Below are 21,516 nucleotides of genomic sequence, written 5' to 3'. Positions count from 1 at the left end.
TAGCAAAACTGGTGAAAAAGATTTAAAGCATGTCAATTGTAGTTGCAACTGGATCCTGCCAAGAAAAATGTGGAGTTTTAGTTTTGCTGGTTTAAATCTCCCTGTCAATGTGTAAGAGAATTGAGAAAAGCTGTTCCTGACAGGATAGCAATTCTTTGAAGTCTTTCAGAGCCATCATGTACTTCCTGTCTGTGTTGCAAATACAGACTCAAAAGGCTCAATCAGACACAGTTTGGAAAGCTGTTTTATTCTCTGAATGCCTGTATCACTGATTGTCATCAAAATTTGCTAAAAATGGTAAAAAAGACCAGTACTTTAGAAAGGGGCGGAATCCACAAATACTGTTTTGAACAGATAAAGAATTAGCATTGTTCTTGTGGAGATAACAGAAGAAAACAGTCTAGAAGCCTGATACAAAAGTCTCAGAAACTGATTAGGAAGACAGAATAGGGGACTGATCCATCATTCTGCTTTTTTCTATCTGCTGGTTTTTAAAGGATATTCTGAGGAGACTACTGCAATACTTGAATATTCTTATGACTCTGACCACAGTCACTATCCATGTTAGGTTGCTCTTTTTGCTCCAAAGTGTTTCAAAATTTCTTACTATTTTAGTTAAAACAGAAAGGACATTGTGATGCTGCCTTCTGGTATTACATAAGCATCCTGACATTTTATGGTTGTTCCCTTCTCTGATAACATTTACAGTTTTAACTTGTTGCTATACACAGAGGTGCTTTGCAGTCTTTTTTAAAATGCATTTTTGTTTAGTATTTATGCAGCTTAGGAGCAAACTTCCAGTTTCTTAGCTGAGCTCTCTGAGCAGCTCTTTGATATGCAGTAGATTTCCATTCAAAGATGTGTCTTTACTTTTGCTTTCCTTCATTTTTCTGAATTTCGTGTATTTTGATCCTAACGAAGACTTTTTACATCTGTTGTAGGTTGTGATACTGTCATGTTGTATGAGATTTTGAAAAGATGTTTACTTTGTTGAATATACCACTTCAAACATATTTCACATGTGTTAACCTGCTTTTTTTGTTTGTTTGTTTGTGGTTTTTTGTTTGTTTGTTTGGTTTTTTTTTTTTGGTTTTGTTTTGTTTTGTTTTGTTTTGTTTTGCTTGTTTTTTTTTTTTTTTTTTTTTTTTTTTTGTTGTTGTTGTTTTTTGTTTTTTTTGTTTTTTTGTTTTTTTTTTTCCCTTCTGGTAATTCATAGGGTTTTGTGATAGAAGCTTGGAAAATGACTTGATGCTTCCCAACAGGACAGTTTTAAGCCAAAGCAGTTCACCCTCGACTTTTATAGACAGCTGGCAAGTGCCAGACACGTTAAAGTATGTAGGAGAAGACAGGCATCAGGAAACTAATTGCTCAGTCATGGACTGCTCAGAGTGCTTAAGAATGGTGTTGAACCAGACCTTCAGCAGCTGTCACCCTTATGTACGTTAACTATTTCAAAGCTTACATTTTGAGAGATCTGCAGTTCAGATATAATTTTGTATACTTGGTAATTTCACTAATGTGAGGCTACATGTAACCATATCTGTTGAATGAGATGTATATTTTTTGTGTGTGCTTACAGTTGCAAGGTAAAAGTAATTGAAGTGTATGACAGCTTGGTGGGAGAGTTGCAATAAACAACTTTCAGAATTTCACCTCTGTTAGTTTTGAAATGCTGCATAATTCATAAACCAGTCACAGATAATTCAACTGTATCAATAAGATGTAGAAAAATGTAAAAGAAAATAGTTTTAGGATTTAATTAATCCTTATGCCTTCAGTAATTTAACAAGTCCAAAATTGCAATAGGTAATCTGAGAACCTGCATTCTCAAAGGCTCTAGAGAGAATTCCAGCTTGGAGATATGAGAGGGCAAAACAGACCCTTGAAAGCAAGCCTAAAGCAAATAACAAACTCCTGGTGTGCAAATAAATTATTTGTTGTCATATGAGTACATTTGCCATTTGACCTTTTGTATATAGCTGATTTTGATGAAGATGAGACCAAAAATAAGTTAAAATGTAGAGGTAAAAAGGAACAAAGCAATTGTGGCTTCTACTAGAATAACTGTATTACCTTGGCACTTATAAAAGATTAAACTAAGGAATATAATCATGCCAATGTTCAGAAAGTCTTACTTTAAAATCCTATTAGATTATCTTTGTACACTAATGAAGGCTTACCATGAACCAAGAACTCTTGCCTTCTCTGTAGTGGATATTTCTAAAGGTCAGTCTTTCCTACCTAGCATAGCCTCTATGAAGGTGCCATCTCTTTTTTTTTTTTTTTTCCTTTTGTTAGATTCCACCTGAGCAATTCTGTGATATATGGGCTCGAGACACTGAGTATATTCAAAATCCATGCATTTCACTAGCTGCCTATGTGGCAATGTGCAACAAATTCAATATTTGCATAGAGTGGAGGAGCTCTGATTACTGTCGTAAGTATTCTGCATGTATGCCCACCTCTGGTGTTCACAGAGACAAATTTTGCCTAATTTAAGAGTTATTATAAGTTGAGAATACCAGTGCTTCTTGGGTCTTCATGTACTTTGATGCTGCTGCAGAAAGCTGTGGCTTTGGAGGTGGGATTAGAGAAATGAAACACCTTTTGAAACATAAACTTTAAGGGATTTAGAGATTTCAGAGGAGCTAAGATTTTAGTTAGAGATAAGCTAACTAAGTTAACTAGTAATTGATTGCTTGTCAACACAATGTTTAGTTAGCTGGGTTTGTAATGAAGAATATAGAACCTAACAAACAGCTTTTAGGAACATAAGACAATTGTGGGCCTCCTCTGTTCTGAAACCAATTGAAGACAGGGAATGGGAGTTCTACCAAGAGTTCATTTGTCATATTTGCATTGAAAAGGTAGAAAGGTCAGAATGAGGAAGACTTCATTTTCTTCCTCATTTTGGGACCCCTCCCCATGAAAGGGACCCCCGGCCCATTTCAAGGAAGAAACTACGCATGCTTAATAGTTTTTGAAATGATTAGCATACGAAGCGAGGAATGGGATGTACCACAATTTTGAATTTGTATTTGTATTTTGGGTATTCAATACTTGTATGGATAAAAGGACTGTAATCATTTGAAAGGTTCTGTGTGTATTTGGGAGCTATCCCACACGCTGCCCGGCAGCATAATAAACATACACTTTCTAACTTTAAACTGTTAGAGAGTTTTTGTCTGTCACAGTTGGATATTGGTACTAGATCAATATCCATATTTCTTTAATAAATCACTTTGACATTCGATGGAGTGTAAGGGGTAAAACCTGAGATCTTAGTGTATCCTGGCAGCAGAATTCTCCCACAGCAACACTAAAATGTAAGGCCAAATGGGATCTGTAGCTGGATCACAGTATCTCCTTATGCTGTCCATGATCACCTAGGAAAAGCCCCCTTCAGTGATAACATAAGAAGGTCTGTGGTTTTGAGACATTTTTTTTTTAATTCTTCAGTTTTTATGGATTTTATTAGCAATAACTGTTAAAAGGAGCTCTTAGAAAATATAGCTGTAAATATGTATTCTATCCATCTTGAAGGGACACATCACACTTATTTTTATACCATTTTCTTTGGCCACTGCAAGTTATTCAGAACACTCATTCAGAGCACTCTATGATTGATCTGTGTAGTATTTGAAAGTGTTTTTGAAGCTTAAATTATTTTGTGTCAGCACTGTTGCATGGTTTGTAACTCTGCTGCCAAAATGCAAACTGAAGCTTGATGAAAACGTTATTGCAAGAAGAAAAGTACAAGTGCTTGCAGATTCCATATGTTTTAATTTGTTATGTAGGTAACTGGTCTGTGTTGGTGTTTCAGGCTGGTAGATCCAACCCAGTGAGCACAGGAAGTTGCCTCATGGGATTACAGCTTGAACAATGTCTGATTTATTTATTTCCTTCCTAGCCTTCCGCTGCTCTGAAAACTTCTCGTACCAGCCTTGCATAGCTGTCTGTGAGGTTCCAGAGAGTTGTGAGAACAAAGAGGTGGCTCCTCTGAACTCAGACTCCTGCTCAGTGCTGACAGAAGGCTGTGTCTGTGCTGGAGGGACCCTCCTTCACCGAACTCATACTGCTGTCTGTATTCCTGAAGAAAAATGTGGTATATTTGGATGTGATTTTCTTCTTTATTATCTGCAAGTTAATAAAGACAGTCAGACACTCCATTATTCATAAGTTGAGTTCTGGTTTGGTGTTGTGTGAGTTCTGAATATGTCATTCATTTGAGAATTCTAGATAGCCAGTAAACATTAACTGTGCAGGTGAGAAAGCAGGGGATGTCCTTGTGATGCACAATTTTTCTCACTTTCTCTCAGCTGGTGGATGCTCTTCAAAGTCTTTGCTTAAGTTTATGTATTTAATTATTGTAAGCATGTTAGTCTTGGCTACCTTTTCACTCAAGCCCGTTGCCAAGGGTCCAACCTTTTGATACCCATTCAAATCACATGCAGCAGCAGTTAATTACACCTTTTGAATAATATATGTGTGTGTCCTACCAGCATTTATGTTTATTTTCATTGCAAATCTGCCTCACCACACCAAATAATGGACCAATTTTTCTCCCTAACAACATGAACCTTAAAAATTCAGTTTATGATATATCAGATTACTAAGGCACTGTAAATTAATAATAGTTTTGATATTTGTAAAATACAAAGGTAACTTCTTTATAAATTGTTACTTTAAAAATGAAGGATTGGATTGGGATTTTAAGTAGCTGGCCTTGCAGTGGAGACATGAAACAAATTGGAAGTCTGGGCCTTCTGGAAGGTGTTGAGTGTCTTGATTTCCTGTATAAACTCAGTCACAGACTGTTTCCTCATTCATTTTTTGTGGGGTGATGGACACAATCAAGCCTTTAAAACTCTGGGATTTTTATGCTTTGTAGATCCACATCCACTATGGAAAAAATGGTGATCAAAATTGAAATTTAAATGGAATTGCCTCTGTTTTCTGTTGTCCTGACCTAGCTTGTACAGATAGCTCAGGAGCACCTCATGCTGTGGGTGAGATCTGGAGAACTTCTTTGAGCGGATGCTGTATGCAAAAATGTGTTGACAGTGAGACCATAATTCCAGTGGAGCACAACTGTTCAGAGATCCACAGCTCAGAGTGTCAGCGATTTGCAGAAGTGGCCTTGCTTGTTCCTGATGACCAGACATGCTGTCCTCAGAAGATCTGTAGTAAGTATTCCTTCATGGTTGTGAATACTGCCCAGTGGAATAGGCAGATGTCCTTTCTCTGAGGTTTGCTTTCCTGTTACATGTGCTACTTTTGAAGAAAATGGAAATTACCTTGGTTTGAATTTACAGATAATGTAGAAAACTGTAGAAGCTGTTTGGCTCAACATCCAGTAGGTTTTGGAGTAGAGGTAGAGGATAGGAGGAGGACTGAAATAGCTCTGTGATTATTTAAATATGAATTGTGTTTCCCTCAAGTTTAGAGATTACTGTTTTATTTTTAATATCCAAATACAACCAAATTATCTGGATAATTCTGAGGAAAAAGAAATCAGATGATTGTTTATCTAATTCTTAAAGTAAGCAGTAAAAAAATGATAGAAAAGTGCTTTTTTTTCCACATAATTCTTGCTTTTCTTAGAAAGTGTCAAAAATAAGGAATTTTCATGTTTTGACCACCTAGTATGGTGTTGCAGTGAGTTTTCCAGAGGAAGTTTATTTTTTTAATTCTCACAATGACTCAGTTCTAGTTTAATATTGCCTCCATGGAGAGTGTTGCAAATGATGAGCACTTCTGAATCCTGTCTCAATGGAGTTTTTTGCTGCTTCATTGTGTTTTTCATATGCCTATAATTTGGAGTTTTGGGGTATCTAACTGCAATTACTGCTTGCCACTGCTCTACTCAACCTATAAATGCATAGTTTAGAAGTTGCTTATTCTCTCTTTTTTTTTTTTCCTTTATGTGACAGTTTGTAACCAGAGTCTCTGTGAACTCCTAATCCCTGAGTGTAGCAGCTTGGAGAAGTTGGTCACCTATTACAGTGAAGAATCCTGTTGTCCCAGCTACGTTTGTGGTACGTTTCTTTTGAAAGGTAAAGAATTGCACTCTGCAAAAGACATTCAGTAAACGAAATAGATCAACTCAGAAGGATAAGGGTAGTGTAGATACCATTGTTAGTATGGCCATTTACAAAATTCACTTTTGTCTATAGCTCAGGGGTTGGTCTGTGTTAAATGATCAGGCAAGATTTTGGGATACAGGTAAAAGCTTTTCTAAAGCTTGTAGAACCTCTCTACTCCATGCTGCCTTTCCTTGGGATATAGCATAACAGAGGAGGAATGCTGAGCTTCATCTGAAGGAATACATTTTTGTCCCTTTTTCAGAATGTGATCCAGAAAAATGTGAACCATTGGAACAGATACCAAGCTGTCAAGATGATCGAACACTAATTGCTGCTCGGGTGGAGAATACCTGCTGCATTTCCTATATATGTGGTACAGTAGTCTGATTAGTTGAGATTATGAGTGTGGTTTTGCATATACAATTATGTCTATTATTATCTTGCCAGTTAAGGTTCCTTGTATTTCCTTTAGGTCTCTCAACATAGTAAGGCTTGAAACTGGTTAAAAAATTGGCATTAGTTTTCTAAAATATGGCAACAACCTAAAATTAATTAAATTAAATTTAATTAATTAAATTTAATTAATTTTCTAAAAGTGCCAACTACCATCAAGATTCACAGAAGAGCTTTGTGCAACTGAGTAGTATTCCTTGTTGGTCAAGTAAAGGAGGATGAAGGAATTCAGGGCTTTTGAGATTGTCCATATGCAGTGTGAACTAGATACACAAATATTTTATCTGAAAGAGAATGAAGTGGTATAGGCTTTTATTCCCTGTATCCTGCTGTCTCAGCTCTGGCCCATCTTAACTGATGACAAATATCCCATATCAGAGTATTATGCATATTTATTATTATTTATTCATTATTTATTTTTATTTATTCTTTTGGATTTTAGCCTTTAATGACTTAATTCAATAATAAAATTGCACTTTTGCCATTAGTATATGAGCTTCAATCTTACCATGCAGTTGTTTTCTGTTTGATAACAATCTGATAATGAGGTGCTGTTGAGTTTATTTTATTTTTGAACAGATATCTGTGAAGGGAAGCACCTTCCACATGCAAAAATTTGAGTGTTAATTGGAAACGTGAATTACAATTCTGTTATTTATAGTAATCAGATTACTTTGATCATATATTAGCAATGGGCAGCATTTGGCTCTTCTCACTGTCTGCAGGGTCCACTTTTGACTCTTTTTTGATAAAATGAGTCTTTACACTGTACATATTGAAAAGTTCCTGTTGTGGTTTTCATGTGTTCAAGTGGGAAGATAACACGGGGATCCATGGGGGATGCATTTTACTGAGGATCAAAGATTCCTGAAAAAAAAACAGCAGCATGACTTTGTAGGAGAGAAGACCTAGCAAAATGTCTCATAACAGGAGAAAGAGGAAAAATTATGTTTGCTCACAAAAAATGTATTAATTCTTTATAGCAGGGAGCCAAGGGAAGAGGGGCAAGCTGCACTGAAAATTAGCCTTTTGTATAGGGTCTACAAGCAGTGAATACAGAGCACCTCTGCTCTCTTTTATATGAGTCTTACAAACTTACAGCAAATTTTCTAGGCAGTAGTAAAATCTCTTCCAGTGTTTTAGATTTAAATAATTGTTTTCTCCAGCATGTGGGTCTTGCTCGGATCAAATTCCCAAATGCCAAGAAGGAGAAGTTCTCATTGTGGATGGCAACACTACTGACAGGTGTTGCCCTGCATACCAGTGCAGTAAGTTTGACTTGATTTTAATATTTTAAATAACAGAGAACATGGGAAATTATGTGGTGTGGATGTTCAGTGTCAAACTGTATAAGCAAGCTATCATCTGTAGTCCTGAACAAACAATTTTTACTTTTAAAACTTCATGTATGTAAAGCATTTTCTGATATCTGTATCATGAAATATCCAGATGTTAATAATTTTAAATTTCCAGAATTTGAGGACTGAAACTATAAGTGAGTAGTTTCAGACTTCAAATTTTGGATATTTAAAATTATTTAAATACTTGTCTAGAGTATTTTGTACTCACACTGTTATCAATCGATATCTAACAGTCAAATTTTTACTATTAGTCTTGTAAACAAAAATGTTATCCAAATGTATTTATTGTAAATAATTTACTGTATCTTAATTAATATTTCCACTCATCTAAAAAAGACAGCATTGCATTTATTGTTCTTTCTTTCCTTTGATTTTAGTCTGTGAAATACATCGTTGTCCTGAATTCAGATGCATGCTGGGCATGTCTCTGGTGGAGGTGTGGAGCACGGAGAAGTGCTGCCCCTTCCGGACATGTGGTAAAATCACTGATTTTCACTAAAGCTGCCATAATGAGAGGTGACAACAGCTTTGGCCCCTTGGTTTCAGCCAACTACACCATTGTGACCTGCTCATGACAAATGATCCAGAAAAGTCATTTCATGCTGCAGAACTTCCTAATCTGCCTCTTTGGCTTTTCTTGCATCCCACAGAATTTGTCTGACCAAAGTGGGTTATCGACTATCTTGAAAGTGTTGTAAGAATTACTTACGTATTGGGTTTGCTGACTTTTATATCTGCAATTTTTATTCACTCTGTTGCTCTGCTGTAAGTAAATGGCATATAAATTGCTAACCTACTGTTTCTGATGTTGTATTTTTTTTCAGAATGCGCCTGTGAAACAATCCCCAAACCTCAGTGCAAACTGGTATGAAATTTATCTTGTCGCTATTCTTTTAATAATTCCTGAATGAATCTATTTATCAGCATCTGAATAATAGTTTTATCAGTGAAATATGAAATGGTACAGCATCACCTCTTTTTAAAAAAAATACTTTAGAGTAATTTTTTAACAGTAACAGTTTTAAGAAGCCACCAAAGTCTAAATACCTTGCAGAATAAAATTACTCTACAGCCCTGGTATTTCCAGAGCTTTATTCATTTGATCTGTTACCTTATGAATAAAGCTGTGAAATGACTATCAGCTCTGATATTTCCAGAGCTTTTTATTACCATATTCTGCCCCAATATATTGGTAGAGTAGGACTGCTTTCATGCACATAGGATAAGTCAGGATAAAAGTTTGGGTTTCAAGTGTTGAACTAAATGCTTTCAAGCATCACAGTTAATATTATTTGTTATGGTGAATATGTTAACATACATTATGCACACAGGCTGCTAAGCAGAACCTTCAAGAGATACTGCTACTCAAATTCTGCAGGAAAGTTGTTTAAAAGATCATATAAATAAGAAAACCTGCTGTTGTTTCATGTATTTTTTTTTCCCTGTTTTTATACCCGTAGGGGGAGAAACTTCAGATAGATGAACTGTTTCAGAACAGTACAGAAAATTTCTGTAACTGTGTGAAGTACAAATGTGGTAAGTCAGAAAATAATTTAATTCAAAGAAATCACCTTTCAAGTGCTAAGGGAAATGAGGAATTAAAAATCAGACATCCACTTTGAACATGGCACTGCAGAGGATAGGATTAATTTACTTAATTCACAAATAGTGCTATTTCTCCTCTGTGTCCTCTGTAATTAGTGGGGAGAAATAGACATTTCTTAGGTACACTTCTTATCCTGAAGTAGTTTTTACAAAATAAAACAGTTGAAGAAGCCTGTCACTTGGGTGCAGCTAATAGAATGCTATATATTTAGTTTTCATGCATGGCTGTATTTGAAAAGATTTAGTGACTGCAGTGAAACGTTAGATTACTATTAATTATTTGTTTGAAAATGTGGCCCATAATTCTAAAACAGGTAGGGTAATTTTTTCCATTCCTGTTTTACTGTTTGAAATGTTTTTAGTGGAGTTTTGATGCCAAGCTGATTGTCCTAAGAATGCTGTTTGTTTTTTCTTGCAGTGAGAGACAAAGTTTGCCTGAGTAATGAGAGAGGTGTGCTGCTTCCTGGGCAGAGGATCGTGGAGCACAGTGCAGATGGCATTTGCCATATTTCCTATTGTACAAATGTGGTTGATCCCTCCAGTAAATACTACAAAATAAACATGTCTTCCATAGACTGTGCTGTCAAGTGCAAAGCTGTAAGGAATTCAGAAATGTAAACCTGTATACTGTGTCTGGTGGCCTGAATTACTTTGTGATGGGTTTTGTTGGGCAGATTAGTCATAGAGCAAGTTGGAAAGAGTAATTAGGATATCTCCCTCTAATGATGTGCTACCACAGTTCTGATGGAAGTTTGAAAAGTCTCCCTCCCTACACTCTTTTCTCTGTGGCATAAATCTTACACAAATTAAAGTACATAGTGAATGCATCCTTGGATTAATGGCATGCTGCCTCCTTGCATCCCTGCAGCGTTTCAACTGCATTATGTGCAAACTGGTAAAAATTCCTGGCAGACATTAGCAGAATAAGAAGCAGAAAGAGAATAATTATGAATAGAAGAATTCTAAATGCAGTGAAAACAGCTTTATAAAATAAGCAAATGTTACATTGTCTTTTTACAAGATATGATTACCATGGGAATATACATTACCATGGGAATATTATACAGATTTTTTTTTAAATTTTATAATTACTTGATGTCTAATGTGTAAAAAGTTAGTTTCAGTAGTTCTTGAAGTAAGTGGTCACATTTGAAAATGCTAGAAAGACCAGTTAATTCTCTCAGGTATGGAACTCCTCCCCTTTTACTTCAATTAAGATCAAATGTATTTTATAAAAGCCTCATGGGTGTGCAGTGCCAATATAAGCTATGTGGTTTTGAAAGTTATTTTAAAAATATCCCTAAAATCAAATACCTGAAAAAAATCTGTTACAGTAGTAAAACATTCATCTGCAAGATTATTTCATACAAGGAGTAATCTATTAAATTTTGGCAGAACCAAGTCTATCAGCCTCCAAAAGATTTAACAACTTGCTGTGGTAGCTGCAAGAACTTGTCTTGTCTCCACACTTTCAGCAATGGCACAGTTACCAGTTTTAAGGTGAGTTAGAATATTTTATTTCCTTAAAATATTTAGGAGCAAGCAAAAAGTCACAAAATATTGTATACATCTTGCCATAAAAAATGTGCAGAAAAGACCTTTAATACTCAGAATAGTTTTGCATGTATACAATATTAATTTCTTGGGGAGACAACCATATAACTGTCAACAAAAATTAAAGGATTCTGATATATATGAGAGAATTACCATCAACTCGACTATTTTAGAACCTGCTTAACATTATATATTTTTATTGGACTTTCAAATGCAGTACTTAAACGGAATATGCATCCAAATTATATTTTGCTGTATTACTGTTGATTCAAGTGAGATCTCATTCAATGAAATTTTAAAATTAATGCTTCAAATACTGTTTTTGCTGAGTAAAGTTTCTGTTTTAAAATTTTTGACAGCCCGGTGCTGTTTGGATTTCAAACTGCATCAGATATGAATGCACCAACACAGCAATAGGACCAGTTCTGGTGTCCTCTACAGTTGGATGCCCACCCTTTAATGAAACTGAATGTGTGAAGGTCGGTGTACAAGACACTGTTTGCATTCTAGCTGTGATTTATGTTTGCATGATAAGATTTATTTGCGTGACAAAAGATGTGTTTTCCTCAAGAAGGGATAAATTATTAATTTTTGTAGTGCCTGTATTTTTTCCCCAGACATTTAGAGGTAAAAGGTATAACCACACACCAGACTACTGTGCCACCAGGCTGCTGAGTTACACAGCTGGACACACCTCTTCTGATTCTTAGAAATTTTTTTTTTTTAATTGGGGTTTGTAATATCAAGCTAGTCTTCATACAGCTGTCTGAATTTGGATGCTTTTCTGGGGTGGACCTCCCCTTACTAACATTTTCTGTGTATAGCAATGTGATTCAGCATAATGATCAAAACCATTGAAAAAAAGGCAAGATTGTCTGAAAATCAGGAGCATCTTTTCTACAGTGACATATAAAGTTTTATGAACTAGTTTTGGAGCAAGAACAAAAAAATCTGTATGAATTTTCAAAATGAGATTATATTAAGTGCCAGGGAATGGAGGCAAGGAGAATTCTCTTACTGCTTTCTGTAGTTCTACATTTACATGTAGATCTCTCTACATGTAAATGATAGATACTCTCCTTGGTGGATGATGTTACACAAGCAGGGAGCAGTCCTGCAAGTACTGAGTGGCTGTAGCTCTTCCTCAGAACTCTCAGTTGTGTAGCCAAACCTTCATCCATTCACCAGAGTGTTGCATTTGTCTGAACAATGATGCAGAGCTTTATCTGAAAGATATTTTTAATAGTGCAGATACATGGAAATGAATGCTTGAAAAATAATCAAGTCTTTCCTCTTTATTTTATCTCTTGGTCAGGTTGGAGGCTATATTGTGCCATTCTTAGAAGGATGCTGCAAAACATGTAAGTGATTATTGACAATTTCTGCCTCACAAATCTCTGATCTGTTGCCTTATGAATAAAGTGGATTATTTTCCATATGAAAGCTTGATTCACATCTCAAGGATGGTGCTTTTCCCAGGTTTACTCATGTAAATAACACTGAAAATAGTGGAGTTAAATCAAAAGAAAACACTTTAACATGGAAACATTTACTCCACTGGCAGTGATTGTAGCTTGTCAGCTCACTGAAATTCCTACCTTGAGTATTTTGTAGTTCTTGTGTTAAACTCCTCAAAATTTTAGGTACTGCATTTAGTAAAGTAAAAGGTACTGTATTTGAGAAGGTGCCTTAAAACAGTGCTTCATCTACATTAATATCTTCATATTTTGTAGAAATGAAGATTGATCTATGTTGTTTGTAAGTTAATTTTGTAACTAATGAATATAGGAATTAATAAACAGTTACAAAGCCTTCAGGCAGTATCTTTTAAAAGATTCTACAATTTAAAAATTCCCCTTTCTTGATTATCTGTGAGAGCTAATAAAGATTCTCTGGGGGAAAAAAAACAGAATAAAAATTCTCTACAGAATAGGTTTGAAAGATATTTTGTCTTAATAGACATCAAGAAAATAGAAATATTTTTTTTCTTAACACATTGGTACATAGCTGAAACATTTTGGTTGATCTCATGAAGGCCTTAGGCTGAAGTTTCATACTATTAGAAACAACTGAAATTTTTGCACTGGGCAGTATAATAATATTTTAAAATGTAAAAATATCTGATTTAATTTACATAAGTGGCTGGAATAGTGACCTGAAAGTGTGGGTGAGAACTGGAAAAAAGTGCAGGTATTTCTTGCTGGGTGGGTTGGAACTTGAACAGCTCTGACTGCCTGACAAGGTACCATGTGCACAGTTACTGCAGTGGGTTATGTGCTGCCAGCTGGGAGATTCCTTTTGGTATACTGGCTTGTATTACATTTTGTGGTAAAAACTTTATGGAAACTGTGCAAGATTTATCTGGGGTATTTTTTTTTCCTCTGCTCCCACCATAGGGGCATGATAATATCCAATTTTCTTCCCTCTGATGGACCTGTGTTTCAAGCACTTGTCCTACCTCGTTCTGTGGAAAATTCTCCATAGGCACTCTGAGATCAGTTTTTGATTATCAGACATTGCCCTTCAATGCCCCAGCAGCCAAATAAACCAGCTTCTGAGCAAATTAGTATGACAGGTAAACATGCATTAAGCTGCTTTTCAACAGGGCACAAGATCTTGCTGCTATGCTTAGAGAAAGATTATAACCATGCTCCTTAATTGTTAAAGACAAAAGTAAATTAACCTGGAGCATGCCTCACAAAGTAAAATTAAACCCTTGAAGTGACGTCTGAGTTGCATTCACAAATACATTCCTAGAGTTTTGATTTCACACCTGTTTGTGCACAACACAAAACCTCTGTGAATCATGTAGTTCATTCTGACTCCAAGCAAACTGCCATGAGAGCTGTCAGTCAGTTGTAATTGTGGGAGACATTTTATGACAAGGATTATCAGTGTTTTGTTTTCTTTTGAAGTACTTTGCCATTAGACACAATTGTGATTTTCAATTTCAGTTTTAATTGGTCTTGAAAATTAAGAGCCAGGAGCTCCATCAAAACCTAGAGAGGAAATTACACTATTTCTCTGTGGTAGCCCCAAAGGACATATTGGACTCAGGATACCAGATTGGCTTGGTTATACCAAGGTAGACCAGATCCTCCCTGGTTTGCATGTGAAGTTAACAAAGCAAGTGATGCTAGAATGTGGTACTCAGCTGCTGATACTTCCCTGCCTGAGCAGAGAAGCAGGACCAGATGACCTCCAGAGGTCTCTTCCAGCCTCAGACATTCTGTGATCCTGTAATATACAGACATTTTAAAGTTTAATTCTGTTTGCCAAAATCTAGTAACTCCCAAATGTTTTCATACTACCAGAAATCCTCTGTAACATGTGCTCTGTTCAATGTGTAATATTCTTACCAGGTTCTTCAGTGTCAGTGCTCCTCCCATTCCTTGTTAGCCCAGTCACTCCCACAGCCTATGTTGGCTGTCACACAGGTACCTTTTCCTGAAATAAGTAGGACCAACCCAAACAGCATCATTGTTGATTTCCAACAATGTACTCCCTGATAGGAGCGCCAGACCTCTTGTTACCCAATTATTGCCAAAGCTGCAGTGTAGCACAAACTGCTCCTGGTTGTTCAGAGTGGCTCCCATTTTGGTTTGTTTTTCACTTTGCACTGTGTGGGCGGTGCATTGTTGTCAGCCAACAATGTACTGTTGGTAGTAAGCACTTGCATAGTCTTAGCTTGCTGCATGTGTAAAATTGCTGTGTTTAAAAGGGTAAACTAATTCCATCATGTTTACAGTGCACTAAAACATAGAGACTAATTGCTTTGCTTGTTAAAGCTTGTTATGTCAGCCACATTTTTGCAGATGATGTGCCATACAGTTTTGCTTCCATTTCCATGTACAGTAGAAGCAAGTAATTGTTTTCCCATCCATAGTTAGGGCAATGTACTCAATGTACTTGCTTACACAGCAAGCCTGTGCTAAGTCCATGAAAATTGGAGATTATCTTTGTTCTTCTTCATAAAGCATGTTAATTCTTTGAATTGTAACATGCTTGTTTTGGCATTTATTTTGTGAAAACAGCCCTCCAAGTTTATGTAAGAGAAATTATGTTGACTGTAATTTTGTACACCACTGAGTGATACATCCTACATTAAACTACACCTATGACTCCAGGACTACTAAATCAAAATCTGTATTTCTCTTTCATATTGCTGTCACTTTATGTGACCACAGTGTTGTGAGTCAACCCAAAAACCAAGCAAGGATTTTCAACCATACAGATGGTGTAAAAGAATCTAATTATATTATGACATATATAAAATGCTCCCATGTTTTGCTTCCATGTTCATGTAAATGTATATTTGTTGTAAAGCTCATTTAAAAAGCATTGGATATTAAAATACATGCGTGGAAATACATTCTATATTTAGTTTGTATGAGATACAATGTACTTTCACCATAGCCTGGATGAAGTCATAGTCACAGCTGCACTGAATTCTCCACCCTACACACCATGTATAATGTAAAAGAAGAAAGAACCATGAAAAGAACTGTGAAAAACACAAAATAATGGTGAGTTGGGGTTTTTAAAAAACAATTTATTTTTTCTTATTTTCTCAATTTACTTTTTCCCTAAGCAAACATAATTCAGTGACAGTCAAGCAGTAGCCAGACATTTGTCTGTAGATTTTTATTTGTTTCCAAGAAGATTTATTGCTCTCTTTTCTGTCATGTTGTAGAAAATTCTGCTATGATCGGAAAGAGTACCAGGCTTATATAATTTTTTTTAAAAAGGCAAGAAAACCCCCAAACAAAAAAATCTCAATAAAAACTCCCAAAGAAACAACATTTAAAATCTGTTTCTCTAAGAAGTATTACTAGTTTGACAATGATTAGAGCAGGGAACTGGACATTGTGCATCAAGATGTAAGTTGTGTCACAGTTCAATATTGGGTATTGTTCAAAGCCATAAGTCCTTTATCACCCTTGCTTTTCTGGAGCTAACAGTATTTCCCTTTTGTCAGCATCTTTGGATTTCTTGGCTCAAAGAAAATGCAGCTCTGTAAGGGGAGAGTCATTGGGGGCTGCATCATGGCATGTAAAATCTGGTGTGAAACAGTGGAAACTCTTCTAATGGAATGGGCTGTTCATTCTCTTACAGATCTGCAACTGATGAGGTTTATCAGCACAGAGAGGGTCAACCTCAGAAGATACTGTTCTTCCTGTTCTCTTACAACTGAACTTTACACTGAACATCTTTGTTTTGCTTCCAGTGTTAGGCATTCCCTTGTTAAATTAAATTTAACTTCTCATTTAATTTCATGATTTCTTGTGATCTCTTTTATTTGATCCATGTGCCTTGTATGAGAAAAATTGTGGAAATAATGTTAATGAAAATGAAAATAAAAGTTTCATTTTTTTACTGGTGTTCTTTGATTTAATAAAAACATATAGAAATGTAAAGCTCCCACAAAGCCCTGTTCTTCATCAGGTTCTGTTATGTATTTATTTTAAATTTTGTTTATATCACTGGAACACAAGTGCTGCTATTGAAGTTTGTATTTATTTCATAGAAAATACACTTTAATTTATTAATAAATTTACCTTTTGATAATGATACCATTTGGTATCATTAACAAGTTAGAATAATTGACAAGTCTTCTCACAGAGAACTTGATCAATTTTACAAAAATTTTTGAAAACAGTAGACTTACTCATAAAAGGCTTCTGAGTGAAGAATAAACCTTTTATACTTGTTATTAAAGATAAAAAGAGATACTTTAATGAATGAAATAATCTTTAAAGTGATTCAATGTGCATCTAATGTTACTTAACCAAAGTTGTGTATGTGCAGTGCTGTACTGGGTATTTTCTTCTTTGTGTCTCTTGAACCCATTAAATGGTCAGGCATGTTCTTGTAGCTGTGATGTTAGAAATTTTTAAATCTATGCCCAATTGCAGGTAAAGAAGATGGTAAATTCTGTAAGAAGGTGACTGTTAGGATGACCATCCGCAAGAATGACTGCAGGAGTAACACACCAGTAAGTAGATAGCCATTGTGACTTCTCTCAGTAGGGGAGAAAAATTTTGAGATATTAAAAAGAAGGAAGAAAGGGAACTCGGATTCCACAAGGCCATTGTCTCCATCTCTGTCACAGAGGCAGAGGTTCCTATGTTTCACAGAGCTGTTTTAATGCTACATTCTTAGGAGTCATCTTCTCAATAATAAAAAAGGAGCTGTTACTTTTTTTAGTGTGCATTTAGGTGCATGCCGATTTAGTCTTATTTCACCCTATACTCCAATTATTCTATGCAAATTAACTATTATAACTGAACCTTGCCCTGATATTCTACAGCTAAAACGGCTGCAGATGTGTGTAATTTCTCATCTGCCCAGGGACGGTGTTTAAATGCCAACTTCATGAAGAAAGGAATCCTAGGTCCTGAAAGCTGTTTTTAGGCAGCAGCATGAGCACACTGTGAAATGTGAAGGAAGAATGAGGCACTATCTGTGTGTCTATCAAAGGATTTATTGTTGGAGGACACCAAACGTTCTGCCAAGCAGTGAGGCTGAGAGCAGCAGCAAGGGTGCAGACAAATGTCTCATATGAGATGTGTAAGAGCGCCTGAAAAAGCTGTAATAAAAGAGAGTAGAGAAACAGCTGTAGACTCTAAAATGACTCCAAGAGTACATTTAGTAGAGTAAGCTGTTGAGCAGCCAGGAAATTTATTCTGAGTGTTTCATTGAACAGAAAGACAAATCCTGACTATTACATTTGAAAAAAATTATCAGGTTCTTAAGCCTATTTGTCTTACAGTCTATATTACACATTTGATATCATTAGTAGTAATTCCCCTCAGCTTTCCAAAGGATTGGCTCTTTTATTCCTCCTTGCTGGTACCCAGTATAGCAGCATTGCATCAGTGTATCACTGGAATGAATACTGTAGGGAGTTGTGGAAAGAACATTTGGTGCTGTGTTCAAGTCAAGGTTGTTATGAATACTTTAAAATTCAAAACTGAAATTGCTTCTTTGTGTCTGTTAAAATAGTGAAAATCTGTTACTGAAATTGACAGAAAAGTCATAATTAACATCAGTAATACTGACATTGAGACCGGTCTGGGCAGTGCACTTCAGAGGTTATTTCCAGACATAGTGGGATTTCATAAAGGGGGTAGAGGAAATACATCCACATTTCTCACTGCTTTGCTATTGGATTTGGGTGCCTGATGCCCTCAGAATTCCTTGAGAATCCCTAACTCTTCTACCTGCTCCCATTTGTTGATTACTGCCTGTGTGTGTTGCCAGGTGAACATCATTTCGTGTGACGGGAAGTGCCCCTCTGCCAGCATTTACAACTACAACATCAACACCTACGCCAGGTTCTGCAAGTGCTGCAGGGAGCTGGGGCTGCAGAGGAGGACTGTGCAGCTGTACTGCACCAGCAACTCAACCTGGGTCAGCTACTTCATCCAAGAGCCCACAGATTGCTCTTGCCAATGGTCTTAAAAAAAATGAAAGAAAACAGCAAGCCCAGCTGTTCACAGCATAATTTTATAGTAGTTTATCTATTAAAAATATAATAGCCAATCCTCTGAATTTCACCAGTTTACTACAAAAGACCACAAATACATTTGGACTCTCCTAAATTTCTGCAAAGTGGCTTTGCATTATTTATATTGTGATTTGTCTTCATTTTCATTCACAGGAATTGTTTTAAGGGTTCTTGTGAGACGTGCCAACATAAAAGGTGATTTACATTAGTGACATCTAAAGAGAAAGTGCACCATCTGTTTTGTTCTGGAAGGCTGATCCACTCTTTGTCAAGCCCCCATTCCAGTTTTACATCATTGCCCAACTTACCTGGCAGCAGGTCACTGTTTTGAAAGCATTGTAATTGTGCAAGTATATTTACTGTCTATTAAGAAAAATTCTTTGGACAACATGAGAACAATTTTCAGTTTAAATCATATTCCTGTTCCTGTAGAGCATGTATAAGAAATTTAACATAGGATTTATTTTTTTTTTTTAGTCAGGGAAACATTATTCATACTGATAACTATATGTAACGATCCCTGTGAACCATTTCAGTTTTTCTACTGTATTTTATATTGTAGTGAAAAGCATTATGGCAAGCATGTGCTTATGGAACAAATCTGCTGTCTTTAGGCTATCTAGATTAGCCATTAGTCACTTTATCTTTCTGCTGAAAAATATGACATAAACTGAAAATACACAGATTTTTAAAATGAAAAGTATTTTATATTCCTTTGTATAGATATAACTTAAATGAAAACTTTCATCTTATGAAATGAACCATGCTTAAATTGTCTCTTTAGGAGATTGAACATTGTTTAACACTAATTTTAAAGATGTGAAAGTTCATTAGGAAAAAGAAAATGAGGGTTATATGTATCTGCCTCAAAGAAAAACAAAATTTAAAATATTTGTCACCTGTATAGTAGATGCAACTTCTTATGGTAAGTGCTTGAAGTTCAAAATGTACAATTGTAAGGTTTGAAATTTTGAAAGCAATTTTTTATGAACTTGAAAAATTAAATTTTTTTGTAATGAACTGATTTTTTTTCTTCTCTAAGCCTGATGTTACTATTCTGTTCTTCTTTAACAAATGCCACTGATATCAAGCAAAAATTCAGTAGCTTTTGTTTTGTAGATTATAATCATAGATAGCATGCAGTGATACACTTGAGATCTCAGTAAATAGATCTCAGCACCCCTCTTTGGAAGCTGCTTGTCTGCAGTAAATCCAAAGAAAAATGCATTGTTAAAATAAATCACATGAATATTTTTAATATTAATTTTGTATACTGTAAATTTCATTCTTACAATATCTAATAAATAACAGGAAGTCTTATTTTGTTACAATTAATTTTGCTATCATTGCTAGAGCAGCTTACTGCTATGTGATGAAACATACTATACTTACTAATATTTTTCTTCAGTGGTGCAGATGGGTAACCTCAGGGTTTACTGATATCACAAGTAGTACATCAAGGAGGAAGACTTGCTCATGGATATTTAAAAATCTACATATTTTTCTGATTTCATCACAGTTCACCTTTAGCCTCAAAAATGCAAAATTCATCTATGTAATTTTGTTCAAAACAAAACTTGGAAAACACTTGTTCATCAAACTGTAACAACACAACTCTGACACTGTCAGACTGTTTGTCCTGGAAAAACAGGGGAAAAAGAATGTGAATTTCTGCAGATTCCCTTTCCATATTTTTTCTAAATTAACCTTCAGATTGACAGCAATGTGTGTGGACTGTGTTTTGAGTAATTGTTGTGTAGTGATGATCATCCTTCAGTACCTAGGGCCAAACGTGTCTTTAAGCACAACCTGTTGTTTGTGCAGTCCTTGCTCACTTTGCAGATGATGTTCCTTTTTCAAAGCTGTCTTCTAAGTAGCAAGAGGGGATGGAATTTGGGAGAAGTCCATCCTTTGGCAATCCAGAAAAAAAAAAAAATGCTGTTTATAAGGCATTGAGCAGAGTAAAATCCTTGACACCACATGCTTAAAATTTATGCTTTGGCATTTTCAAAGAAGTTCAACCTTTCTTAGTTTACCAGCTGGCAGATGCCATCCTAGAGGGCTGGAATTAATAAAAGATGTTTCTTTTGCTCTCAACTGAGATGATAGTTGTGTGAAGTTCCAAACACCACCATGAGGGACAGAACTAGAGCAGGAATTAGGCTAACCAACATTTTTCCCTTTGCTGCAATGTGGTCCCTCCTCTTGCCACTTGAGCAGAGAGCTCGTTGTTTCTAGCAGCTCAATGCAGTAATTCTGAGAAACATTTGAGATCCAAACTTTCAGCTCTTGGTTGAAGAGAAAAGTTAGTGCAGGCAGAGAGCAGAAAGCTGACAGTAGTGTCTGGTAACCATAATCAAACCCTGCTGCTACTTCAGCAGTAAAATCATAAACATGGTGCTAAGTGCCTGCTTCTGCTTTTGCAGACTTTAGGCTTATGCTGGGAGAAACAGGGGAAAGATCCAAACTGCCTCTGATGGGGCAGGGGAAGCTACTTTAATCCTGCCTCCGTGTTAAATTCCTTCACATGTCCTCAGCCTGTGTTTGTTCAAAGCCACCCAGGCCCTTACCTTGTATTTACCTTACACTGCATTTGCACAAAGCAGCTCAGCTGGAAAAAGATGTGCCCTCTTTGTACTTCCACATCTTTGGAAGCTAAAGAGACCTCCATGTGGGTTTCATCTGGCCCTTCCATGCTGGAAGTACTTGGGCTGTAACTATGACTGAGTCCTAAAACAATTTTATTTTCTTTTTATTAAGTCCTTTGCTTCAAACTGACCTGCTTGTAACTGAGGCTTCTTAACATTTCTTTGAAAGTCTCAGAACTTTATTCCATCCCAATAACCCTGGTCTCCTTACATGTGTTTGCATGCATGGAGTTTCTTCACATAACTGATTCCTAATGGAAGGGAAGCATTACAGGCTTGTGTTCCATTCAATCTAGCAA

At 36.0% G+C, this 21,516-nt stretch overlaps 1 protein-coding gene across 1 annotated transcript in view; it reads left to right on the top strand.

Moving 5' to 3' along the window:
• OTOG (otogelin) overlaps positions 1-18,523 on the top strand; it is a 90,962-nt gene extending 72,439 nt beyond the window's left edge. Inside the window, exons 41-56 of the mRNA XM_053980212.1 lie at positions 1,217-1,437; positions 2,299-2,437; positions 3,911-4,105; positions 4,974-5,186; positions 5,934-6,038; positions 6,349-6,459; positions 7,706-7,807; positions 8,278-8,376; positions 8,725-8,765; positions 9,361-9,436; positions 9,924-10,102; positions 10,901-11,005; positions 11,419-11,538; positions 12,375-12,420; positions 16,975-17,054; positions 18,323-18,523. Coding sequence (XP_053836187.1) covers positions 1,217-1,437; positions 2,299-2,437; positions 3,911-4,105; positions 4,974-5,186; positions 5,934-6,038; positions 6,349-6,459; positions 7,706-7,807; positions 8,278-8,376; positions 8,725-8,765; positions 9,361-9,436; positions 9,924-10,102; positions 10,901-11,005; positions 11,419-11,538; positions 12,375-12,420; positions 16,975-17,054; positions 18,323-18,523 — 2,033 coding nt within the window. The remainder of the gene's footprint in view (positions 1-1,216; positions 1,438-2,298; positions 2,438-3,910; positions 4,106-4,973; positions 5,187-5,933; positions 6,039-6,348; positions 6,460-7,705; positions 7,808-8,277; positions 8,377-8,724; positions 8,766-9,360; positions 9,437-9,923; positions 10,103-10,900; positions 11,006-11,418; positions 11,539-12,374; positions 12,421-16,974; positions 17,055-18,322) is intronic.
• The last annotated feature ends 2,993 nt before the right edge of the window (positions 18,524-21,516 follow it).

Source organism: Vidua macroura, chromosome 6 (genome assembly GCF_024509145.1).
Source record: "Vidua macroura isolate BioBank_ID:100142 chromosome 6, ASM2450914v1, whole genome shotgun sequence".
Taxonomy (NCBI): Eukaryota; Metazoa; Chordata; class Aves; order Passeriformes; family Viduidae; genus Vidua; species Vidua macroura.
The sequence above is the reverse complement of the archived record's forward strand: the minus strand, read 5'-3'. Positions and strand labels throughout refer to the sequence as shown.